The 12,500-nt window shown below is 45.8% G+C and overlaps 1 protein-coding gene across 1 annotated transcript in view; it reads right to left on the reverse strand.

The window, feature by feature from the left end:
• The window catches only part of LOC306795233 (glutamate receptor ionotropic, delta-1-like), a gene marked incomplete at both ends in the record, with an annotated part of 197,423 nt that overhangs the window by 31,220 nt on the left and 153,703 nt on the right, over window positions 1-12,500 (reverse strand). The window contains 3 exons of the mRNA XM_079293676.1: window positions 1,282-1,401; window positions 2,533-2,694; window positions 8,463-8,636. Of these exons, the coding sequence (XP_079149802.1) occupies window positions 1,282-1,401; window positions 2,533-2,694; window positions 8,463-8,636 (456 nt within the window). The remainder of the gene's footprint in view (window positions 1-1,281; window positions 1,402-2,532; window positions 2,695-8,462; window positions 8,637-12,500) is intronic.

Consider the following 12,500-nt stretch of genomic DNA (forward strand, 5'->3'; position numbering starts at 1 on the left):
AACACCCGGGGGGGGGGGGGAGAGGACCAGAGAGACTCGAGAGGAACGAAGAGAAATTACATTTCAATCTCCATCAGGTGTGATCTGGAGGCGGGGGGGGGGGGGGGGGGAGTGTTTCATCTTGGCCTGGCATGGACGGCACAGAGAGATGGAGATTCTGACAACACACTGAGTAGAGGGGAAATAAATCCTGTGTGTGTGTGTGTGTGTGTGTGTGTGTGTGTGAGACAACATCTGCCTGTATCATCAGAAAACTCTTTTCCTTTACAGCGGCCGTAGATTTAAAAAACTGCCTGAAGAAAAGAGTCTTCTGCCTCAGTTACTCCTCCAGAATCAGACTCACCGGGGACGCCATCTTGGTTTTTTACAACCAGTGAACAGGAAGTGACCATATATGGACTGAGGAGGAGTGACGTAGAGACGCCGTATACGTCTCTGGTGTCGACCTGTCAATCAGCGAGTAGCCCCGCCCTAAAGCATCCCCTGCTTTATGGTCTGTGTGACTCTAAATGGACCATAATGTACTAAATGAACATCATGCTGTATTGAAGAAGACTTGAAACTAGAGATTGAGACATAAACTCATGTTTACAATGTTTACTGAGGTAATAAATCAAGAGAGAAGTAGAGTCATTTTCTATAGACTTCTATACAACCAGAGGAGTCGCCCCCTGGTGGTCACTAGAGAGAATGCAGCTTTAACACATGAAGCTTTGACTTAAACTCTTCAGAACTGGAAGTTGCCTCCTGCTGTGAACTTAAATCACAAACTGGATGACTTTAAACTCAACTTGAGAAAATTACAAAAAAGACTTTACTTTAAGACTTTAACACCAATGACTTGGCTGAGATTTGAGTCCTTTGTCAAACACTGTTCCCGTGCTGTTGTAGCTACAGCTACCACTGTAATCCAGAGACACCCCATGAAGTCCAATCACATGTCATCATGTGATCATGAAACAGGAAGTACAAAGACAGAAAAGGCCCACACAGAGCAGGAGGAGAGGGGATGAGTCCTCCGGGAGGACGTTTCATGGTGATAACTATTACACATCTAATTATTTGACACTATTCACTCTTGCTTCTCCACAAAGAGGGAAGCGTTGTGTTCCTGTGAGGAGCTTCCGCCTGCAGCGCCTGCTCTTCCCTTCTGAGAGTTTCTGCTGAAAATGGAAGAGAAAAAAGGCGAAGAAGAGAGAAGTGTAGGAGCAGCAAACGCTGCTTTGACCTGAGGCTGCAGCGCGTCTCTCTCTCCGGCTCGGTGGGACGGCGTGGACTCACCCTCTTGATGTCTTTGCCGAAGGTCTCGCTGAAGCTGGAGCCCAGGATCTCGAACTGGACGTGAGAGTTTGAGCCGCCATCCTTGAAGTCCATCGTCCCCGTCAGACCTGTGATGTTTCCCTGAAGAGAGAAGAGAGAGAAGAGAACACATTTACTCTTTTCATGAACGAATAAACTTCAGAGTCTCATTTCTCCTTTTACAGTGTGTGTTCTGGCCACTCCTTCAGTGGTTCGGTGTGGAGGACGGCGCTCCGGCTGCTTTCATTAAAGCGTGTTTTATCTCGTTGTAAAAGAGACCTCGTCAGTACTGTTAACTTTAATGTCCATGCAGATAAAATGTAATGAAGTGACAGAGAGAGCGGGACGGAGACAGAAGACACAGAGGACACTGAGACAATTTTAAAAAAGAGGTCAAAGAGAGCGACGGAGGAGGAGATAGGTTAAGAGGAGGAGGGAGGAGAGAGGAGGGAGGTGAGGAAAACAGAGAGGTGAACAAAATCCTCCAGGAAGAGTAGAGGCCAAATGGTGGAATTACACAGACTTACATTTGTGTAAATCAGCAGATTTCTTCATTTGTTGTTGAGGTGAATGAACTTCTACTTCCTGTACCTTTAAGGATCAATCCCATGATGCTTTGTGAAGATGTGTCCTAGTACACTCGTCTGAGATGAGCAAGATGACGTCATGAACACGTGGTCATCGATGACCTCACGAGAGTCTGCATGACCCGATGCATGAGGGGAAAGGCTGCTGGCGCCGGAGCAAACAGCTGATTGGCTCTTAGATTTGGCAACAAACACCACGTTTTGTAGAAAATCCTATTTTTCTGTGTACTGTGACATGTGTGTATGTTTGTAAATCTAATCACGCTTCAATGATCTTTTCAAAAGGTTTTGTCAATTAAATCTGTAATAAAGAAGCAACGCATTCTCTCGTGTTACAGACATCGAGGCCGACGTACGAGCCAACAGGCAATTAACAATCCGCTAATCAGCCGCCCGCCTCCACGAGATCCTTACAAGAAGTATGTCGACGTATTTCAGCTTCATTTCAAACGTATTTTTTGCGGAAAATCCCATTTGTTACAAAACGACTTATTTATTGAATGCAAAAGTGATATTTGTATCAAATCAGGTGTTTACGTTAACAAACAAATGGACAGCTGCAGAGCATCGGAGGCCACTGTTCAGGGCCCTGAAGGCATCGTGAGACTTCAGGGACACTGTGTTGATGAACAGAAGGACTCAGTACCTTCTGGATGGTCTCCAGCATGGACCAGCCTCCGTTCCACGGCTTGGTGGACTTCCTGATGCAGTTGAGACTGGCCATGCTGTGCCACTTTCTGTCCTCCAGCTTCCTGTAGAAGGCGTTGGCCATCATCAGCACGCTGTCGTACAGGTAGAGGTTGGACACCTGCAGAGAGAGAGAAGGTTCACGGCAAAGACATGTTTGTATGAGCAGCACGGCAAAGACATGTTTGTATCAGCAGCACGGCTTCATGTGAAACACACGCTGCCGGGTCGGACCGTGCAGAGTATCAAATATACTGCATGTAGCAGGTTTTAATATTTCATCTGTAGGTCTGATCTCTGATCACCAGCAAACATCTCTTTAAAGAAGACACTACAGATGAACAGGGTGAAAGAATGAAGTGACAGATATCACCATGAAATGCATAAGTGTATCAAATATCTGCTGATTTTCATACATTTCCAGAACATAAACCTGAACTTCGGATGAAACCAGATTCAAAACTCTTGTTTCATTTTGTTGACACATTAGAGTCAAAGGTTTTTAACACAAATAGTCAAAGTAGTAAAATAAACGTTTTCTGTTCACTCGTCTGAAAGAAGACGAGTTCAAAAATCTCTTGATTCTTAAATCTTAAAATATGATCCTCATGAACCCATGTGACTAATCTCTGCTTCCATTCTCTCGCTGTTGATCGACTTTGTATGAATCCTCGTAACGTTCTGCTGTTTGTATCCATGAAGTCGTGTCATGAAGGTAAACTCAGAGATTTAATACTTGTTTTGTTTTCCAAGATGTTCCTGCATTGCATTGTGGGAAAAAACATTACCAACACCAACCATCAAGTGGTTTTACTCTCAACTGGCCACATGTGTGACACAGCTGGCTGCTGCATCATCTGCTGGCTCAGAGAGCCACACACGCACACACACACACGCACACGCACGCACGCACGCACGCACGCACGCACGCACGCACGCACGCACACGCGCGCACGCGCACACGCACACGCGCGCACGCGCACACGCACACACGCGCACGCAACCAGTAGTGAACCAGTAGACCCTCAGTGAACCAGTAGACCCTCAGTAAACCAGTAGACCCTCAGTAAACCAGTAGACCCTCAGTAAACCAGTAGACCCTCAGTGAACCAGTAGACCCTCAGTGAACCAGTAGACCCTCAGTGAACCAGTAGACCCTCAGTAAACCAGTAGACCCTCAGTAAACCAATAGACCCTCAGTGAACCAGTAGACCCTCAGTAAACCAGTAGACCCTCAGTGAACCAGTAGACCCTCAGTAAACCAGTAGACCCTCAGTGAACCAGTAGACCCTCAGTAAACCAGTAGACCCTCAGTAAACCAGTAGACCCTCAGTGAACCAGTAGACCCTCAGTAAACCAGTAGACCCTCAGTGAACCAGTAGACCCTCAGTAAACCAGTAGACCCTCAGTAAACCAGTAGACCCTCAGTGAACCAGTAGACCCTCAGTAAACCAATAGACCCTCAGTGAACCAGTAGACCCTCAGTAAACCAGTAGACCCTCAGTGAACCAGTAGACCCTCAGTGAACCAGTAGACCCTCAGTGAACCAGTAGACCCCAGTAAACCAGTAGACCCTCAGTGAACCAGTAGACCCTCAGTAAACCAGTAGACCCTCAGTAAACCAGTAGACCCTCAGTAAACCAATAGACCCTCAGTGAACCAGTAGACCCTCAGTAAACCAGTAGACCCTCAGTGAACCAGTAGACCCTCAGTGAACCAGTAGACCCTCAGTAAACCAGTAGACCCTCAGTGAACCAGTAGACCCTCAGTGAACCAGTAGACCCTCAGTGAACCAGTAGACCCCAGTAAACCAGTAGACCCTCAGTGAACCAGTAGACCCTCAGTAAACCAGTAGACCCTCAGTGAACCAGTAGACCCTCAGTAAACCAGTAGACCCTCAGTAAACCAATAGACCCTCAGTGAACCAGTAGACCCCAGTAAACCAGTAGACCCTCAGTGAACCAGTAGACCCTCAGTGAACCAGTAGACCCTCAGTAAACCAATAGACCCTCAGTGAACCAGTAGACCCCAGTAAACCAGTAGACCCTCAGTAAACCAGTAGACCCTCAGTGAACCAGTAGACCCTCAGTAAAACAATAGACCCTCAGTGAACCAGTAGACCCCAGTAAACCAGTAGACCCTCAGTAAACCAGTAGACCCTCAGTGAACCAGTAGACCCTCAGTGAACCAGTAGACCCTCAGTGAACCAGTAGACCCTCAGTGAACCAGTAGACCCTCAGTGAACCAGTAGACCCTCAGTAAACCAGTAGACCCTCAGTGAACCAGTAGACCCTCAGTAAACCAGTAGACCCTCAGTGAACCAGTAGACCCTCAGTAAACCAGTAGACCCTCAGTGAACCAGTAGACCCTCAGTAAACCAGTAGACCCCAGTAAACCAGTAGACCCTCAGTGAACCAGTAGACCCTCAGTAAACCAGTAGACCCTCAGTAAACCAGTAGACCCTCAGTGAACCAGTAGACCCTCAGTAAACCAGTAGACCCTCAGTAAACCAATAGACCCTCAGTGAACCAGTAGACCCTCAGTGAACCAGTAGACCCTCAGTGAACCAGTAGACCCTCAGTGAACCAGTAGACCCTCAGTGAACCAATAGACCCTCAGTAAACCAGTAGACCCTCAGTAAACCAGTAGACCCTCAGTGAACCAGTAGACCCTCAGTGAACCAGTAGACCCTCAGTGAACCAGTAGACCCTCAGTAAACCAGTAGACCCTCAGTAAACCAATAGACCCTCAGTGAACCAGTAGACCCTCAGTAAACCAGTAGACCCTCAGTGAACCAGTAGACCCTCAGTGAACCAGTAGACCCTCAGTAAACCAGTAGACCCTCAGTGAACCAGTAGACCCTCAGTAAACCAGTAGACCCTCAGTAAACCAGTAGACCCTCAGTGAACCAGTAGACCCTCAGTAAACCAGTAGACCCTCAGTGAACCAGTAGACCCTCAGTAAACCAGTAGACCCTCAGTAAACCAGTAGACCCTCAGTGAACCAGTAGACCCTCAGTAAACCAATAGACCCTCAGTGAACCAGTAGACCCTCAGTAAACCAGTAGACCCTCAGTGAACCAGTAGACCCTCAGTGAACCAGTAGACCCTCAGTGAACCAGTAGACCCCAGTAAACCAGTAGACCCTCAGTGAACCAGTAGACCCTCAGTAAACCAGTAGACCCTCAGTAAACCAGTAGACCCTCAGTAAACCAATAGACCCTCAGTGAACCAGTAGACCCTCAGTAAACCAGTAGACCCTCAGTGAACCAGTAGACCCTCAGTGAACCAGTAGACCCTCAGTAAACCAGTAGACCCTCAGTGAACCAGTAGACCCTCAGTGAACCAGTAGACCCTCAGTGAACCAGTAGACCCTCAGTAAACCAGTAGACCCTCAGTGAACCAGTAGACCCTCAGTAAACCAGTAGACCCTCAGTAAACCAATAGACCCTCAGTGAACCAGTAGACCCCAGTAAACCAGTAGACCCTCAGTGAACCAGTAGACCCTCAGTGAACCAGTAGACCCTCAGTAAACCAGTAGACCCTCAGTAAACCAATAGACCCTCAGTGAACCAGTAGACCCCAGTAAACCAGTAGACCCTCAGTAAACCAGTAGACCCTCAGTGAACCAGTAGACCCTCAGTAAACCAATAGACCCTCAGTGAACCAGTAGACCCCAGTAAACCAGTAGACCCTCAGTAAACCAGTAGACCCTCAGTGAACCAGTAGACCCTCAGTGAACCAGTAGACCCTCAGTGAACCAGTAGACCCTCAGTAAACCAGTAGACCCTCAGTGAACCAGTAGACCCTCAGTAAACCAGTAGACCCTCAGTGAACCAGTAGACCCTCAGTAAACCAGTAGACCCTCAGTGAACCAGTAGACCCTCAGTAAACCAGTAGACCCCAGTAAACCAGTAGACCCTCAGTGAACCAGTAGACCCTCAGTAAACCAGTAGACCCTCAGTAAACCAGTAGACCCTCAGTGAACCAGTAGACCCTCAGTAAACCAGTAGACCCTCAGTAAACCAATAGACCCTCAGTGAACCAGTAGACCCCAGTAAACCAGTAGACCCTCAGTAAACCAGTAGACCCTCAGTGAACCAGTAGACCCTCAGTAAACCAGTAGACCCTCAGTAAACCAGTAGACCCTCAGTGAACCAGTAGACCCTCAGTGAACCAGTAGACCCTCAGTGAACCAGTAGACCCTCAGTAAACCAGTAGACCCTCAGTGAACCAGTAGACCCTCAGTAAACCAGTAGACCCTCAGTAAACCAGTAGACCCTCAGTGAACCAGTAGACCCTCAGTAAACCAATAGACCCTCAGTGAACCAGTAGACCCTCAGTGAACCAGTAGACCCTCAGTGAACCAGTAGACCCTCAGTGAACCAGTAGACCCTCAGTAAACCAGTAGACCCTCAGTAAACCAGTAGACCCTCAGTGAACCAGTAGACCCTCAGTGAACCAGTAGACCCTCAGTGAACCAGTAGACCCTCAGTAAACCAGTAGACCCTCAGTAAACCAGTAGACCCTCAGTAAACCAGTAGACCCTCAGTAAACCAGTAGACCCTCAGTGAACCAGTAGACCCTCAGTAAACCAGTAGACCCTCAGTGAACCAGTAGACCCTCAGTGAACCAGTAGACCCTCAGTAAACCAGTAGACCCTCAGTGAACCAGTAGACCCTCAGTAAACCAATAGACCCTCGGTGAACCAGTAGACCCCAGTAAACCAGTAGACCCTCAGTGAACCAGTAGACCCTCAGTAAACCAGTAGACCCTCAGTAAACCAGTAGACCCTCAGTGAACCAGTAGACCCTCAGTAAACCAATAGACCCTCAGTGAACCAGTAGACCCCAGTAAACCAGTAGACCCTCAGTAAACCAGTAGACCCTCAGTGAACCAGTAGACCCTCAGTGAACCAGTAGACCCTCAGTGAACCAGTAGACCCTCAGTGAACCAGTAGACCCTCAGTGAACCAGTAGACCCTCAGTAAACCAGTAGACCCTCAGTGAACCAGTAGACCCTCAGTAAACCAGTAGACCCTCAGTGAACCAGTAGACCCTCAGTAAACCAGTAGACCCTCAGTGAACCAGTAGACCCTCAGTAAACCAGTAGACCCCAGTAAACCAGTAGACCCTCAGTGAACCAGTAGACCCTCAGTAAACCAGTAGACCCTCAGTAAACCAGTAGACCCTCAGTGAACCAGTAGACCCTCAGTGAACCAGTAGACCCTCAGTAAACCAGTAGACCCTCAGTGAACCAGTAGACCCTCAGTAAACCAGTATACCCTCAGTAAACCAGTAGACCCTCAGTGAACCAGTAGACCCTCAGTAAACCAGTAGACCCTCAGTAAACCAATAGACCCTCAGTGAACCAGTAGACCCCAGTAAACCAGTAGACCCTCAGTAAACCAGTAGACCCTCAGTGAACCAGTAGACCCTCAGTAAACCAGTAGACCCTCAGTAAACCAGTAGACCCTCAGTGAACCAGTAGACCCCAGTAAACCAGTAGACCCTCAGTAAACCAGTCGACCCTCAGTGAACCAGTAGACCCTCAGTGAACCAGTAGACCCTCAGTAAACCAGTAGACCCTCAGTGAACCAGTAGACCCCAGTAAACCAGTAGACCCTCAGTGAACCAGTAGACCCTCAGTAAACCAGTAGACCCTCAGTAAACCAGTAGACCCTCAGTGAACCAGTAGACCCTCAGTGAACCAGTAGACCCTCAGTGAACCAGTAGACCCTCAGTGAACCAGTAGACCCTCAGTAAACCAGTAGACCCTCAGTGAACCAGTAGACCCCCAGTAAACCAGTAGACCCTCAGTGAACCAGTCGACCCCAGTGAACCAGTCGACCCCAGTGAACCAGTAGACCCTCAGTGAACCAGTCTCTCACCTCCAGGTTCTGCAGGTACCCTTCCTGCGGGTCACACAGCAGAGACGAGATCCGGTGGTTGTGTCTCATACAGCGCGAGCTGCTGTCCCTCCACATGGGGAAGATCTGCCGGATCACCGTCATGCGCCCCAGTGCACTGTGGGTAAGCTCCAGGATCTCTGTGTCGCTGATTTCCTGCGGGGCACAAAGTGAAGGAGACGTCATGTTTCTGCCGTCTGTGTGACAAGTTGGAAAAGATTCACTTTAAAAGTTAAAGAAAACGGTAACTTCATGTTTAAAATCTGAGATGTGGGTAAAAAGAACACCCATAAATAAGATAATGAGGATTTATTGAAACCATAAAGAGTGTTAATAAGTGGTTAAAATACCAACATGGTGTTTTACTTACATTCTTTATGATATAATTTAAGATATAATAGTGTTTAAACTGTGATTACCGTATACGTCTCTGGTGTCGACCTGTCAATCACGTGTAGCCCCGCCCTAAAGCATCCCCTGCTTTATGGTCTGTGTGACTCTAAATGGACCATAATGTACTAAATGAACATCATGCTGTATTGAAGAAGACTTGAAACTAGAGATTGAGACATAAACTCATGTTTACAATGTTTACTGAGGGAATAAATCAAGAGAGAAGTAGAGTCATTTTCTATAGACTTCTATACAACCAGAGGAGTCGCCCCCTGGTGGACACTAGAGAGAATGCAGCTTTAAGACACGAAGCATCGACTTCACTCGGCAGAACCGGATGTACACAGATATTAATATTTAGTAGTACTATTTGATTTATTTTATCTGTATAACATGTTTTATGCACTTTAAGTGAGTTCTGAAGAGTTTTATCTGAAAGTACAAAGTTTAAGCTATTTTGTGTTTAATAGGATACAGAGAGAAATACCTCAGGTAATACTTTGAACACTGTTTTAATATAAATAAGCGTTGCACTCTCTACTCTCCTTCTTATGCCAGTTGTTGTATTTTTGTTCAAATGAACTGCGGTAAAGTTCTTGCTGACTATCAGGGATTATTCAAACTTCCTGATGGCAGAAGCTTTGTTTCGTTCTGTGCGTTAAAGTGTTTAAATGAGTCGGTGTTTACCAGCGAGAAACTTCCTAAATCATGAAAACTATTTCCATACGATTAAACTGCTTTTGTCAAGCATTAAGCAATTATGTTGGTCCAACTTAATTTATTAGGGTTGGATCAACTTAATGTACTAGGGTTGGATCAACTTAATGTACTAGGGTTGGATCAACTTAATGTACTAGGGTTGGATCAACTTAATGTACTAGGGTTGGATCAACTTAATGTACTAGGGTTGGATCAACTGAATGTACTAGGGTTGGATCAACTGAATGTACTAGGGTTGGATCAACTTAATGTACTAGGGTTGGATCAACTTAATGTACTAGGGTTGGATCAACTGAATGTACTAGGGTTGGATCAACTTAATGTACTAGGGTTGGATCAACTTAATGTACTAGGGTTGGATCAACTTAATGTACTAGGGTTGGATCAACTTAATTTACTACTGTATAATGAGTTCAACCAACACTATTAAGTTAAGTTGGATCCAACCCTAGTACATAAGTTGAACCAACCCTAATAAATTAAGTTGGACCAACATAATTGCTTAATGCTTGACGAAAGCAGTTTAATCGTATGGAAATAGTTTTCATGATTTAGGAAGTTCGTTGAAATCGTTTTTTTTTGAGTAAAGAGAGACAAAGTAAACTGAAGAAAACTCAAAGTTGAGGCCAGAACTAGTTCTTTACACCAAACTTTATTGAGCTGGATTTAATACTAAACTATGTGGAATCGTCAAGTTTCTAAAAACATTGAGCTTTGTAAGTTATAAACTCCACGGGCTGTTTATTAAGTTGGTATATCAGTTGGACTTGTTTGAGAATCCTCTGAATGAGACGACATGCAGGTTGGATGAAAACTCTGAAGACAGTTTTTCATTTGATTGTTCCGCCGTGTTTTACATCACAGCTTCAGGACTCAATGAGAGACGATCAATATACAAACTGCTTCCACCGCTCAACCACAAACTGCAGGAGCTGGATGGACGTGATATTACAGGTAATGACCTGCACTCAGGCACAGGAAGACGAAGTGAGCTGAGGTTCATGGGAATCAGATAACAGGTATTTTCTGAGTGCAATGTAACCTTCAGGAAGGAGTAATGTTGTCGGGAAAGATGGGATCCCGAGGACGCTGAGAGGGGCCGTTACTGCAGCGCATTCAGAAAGCAATGAGGCTTCAGATAATAGAAAACATGGCATGTGGAGGAGTTTGTCATGAACACGCTGTTAGACACTAAACGTCCGTCCACTCGCTTCAGGCTCATTACAGAAAACAACACGTTGGACGAGACGGATTGAAGACGCAGGAACATCTCTGCTGATAGAATATGTGAACGTGGTCCTGAGGTTCCCTGCAAACAGAACGGTTCCTCCTCCGACCACGTCGCCATTTTAGGAGACTTCAGACCCGGCTCTGCTCAGCACTGTCAGACCGGACTTTGAGCGTCATGCTAATAGTTAGCATGTAAATACACTCACATTAATTATTTACAGGTCAAAGCAGCAGCAACACCAGGTTTTAACGTCGTTAGTGTTATGAACTGAGTGTCGATGCAGCAGAACCAGAGATAGCTTTCCTATTCCATGAGCTCTTTTGATTCAACCTGGTGCCTACATTGCCCACAATGCAACTCGCCCACAGTTTGGTGGGGTACAAATATATATAAAATAATATATAAATAAATATTATAATTACTGTATGTATAAATGAAATAAAAGAGGAATTAAACAAAACACAGTTTTTAAAAACGTTAATGTTGTAAATTGATACAAACAAAACACAAAAGGCAACAAAACTACTTGTTAGGTTTAATAAACGTGGTTTGGCTTCAAATACGTACGTTTGTTTTTTAAAGTATTTTTATTTGAAGACGTGAATTGAAGTAAGTCAACGTTGACCTCTGGTTTCACTCGGGACGCGTACAGCGGCCTCCTGAGTTCAAGTCCTGTGTGTGTGTGTTTGAATCCAATCACCCCCGACCTGTTAAACCTACACGGACTTCAATTAGAAACATCGATCGTTTGTGATTCGTCAGAAACAAACGCGATGAAGGAGAAACGTGGTTGACGATGGAGTTTAATCTACAGCCCAGACTGGAACAGACAATGTGCAACAAATCTCAAGAGGACAGAAGATTATTCTGCCTCTTCTGGGAAACCTGAACGATACGTGAACAGCTCTCTCAAGCATCAAAACAATCCATGAGGACATTACTTTAGTGGAACCAATCACAGATACACTGTAAAGTACGAGACTATGAGCAGTGAAGCTCTCAGAGCAACAAGACGCAGAACTCAATCTGCTGCTCTGGATTTGAATAAACCAGAGTCAGCAGTTCATTCATTATCAGCGGGAATGTTTGTTCGGATCCCTCGGCTCTCGTTGCTGCTGCCTAACGAGCCGTGCAGCCGTTGCTTTGGTCTCTCCAACGCTCCGCTCGCTGAGAAGCTCTCACGCTGTTGGATGGAGAGCTTTATTCATGCTCCCTCAGGAGCAACTCAAGCAACTTTGGTTGAACCTTAACTTTTCATCATCATGGTCCAATACTTTGATTTATGACTGAATACCTGCAGTGACTTCCCCATCAGCCTCAGCTGTACTCTGTTTCCTGCTAATGAGCTCATTGTAGTCAGGCTCAAAGCTCCTTTGTGTCTGATTACAGCCTGAAGTCTCACCTGTGACTCCTGCTCGGCTCCTTCTGATTCTTTTATCGGTGTTTGATTCCAACGAACGTGTCAGTGATTCAGAGTGAGGACTGTGACTTACTCGCCTCAGTCGTAGGATTAAAAACAACTCTTTGTTGAAAACATTTATGTCTTTGTGTCAGAACTTCACATTTTTCTCTCTGTGGTATTGATTTTCAAAATAAAGGTCCTGCTCCTCTATGGAAACAGAACCATCATGACAACAGAACTATTTAATTAGGTTTAAGAAAAGATGATCATTTGG

This window comes from Melanostigma gelatinosum, assembly GCF_949748355.1.
Source record: "Melanostigma gelatinosum genome assembly, chromosome: 21".
Lineage (NCBI taxonomy): Eukaryota > Metazoa > Chordata > Actinopteri > Perciformes > Zoarcidae > Melanostigma > Melanostigma gelatinosum.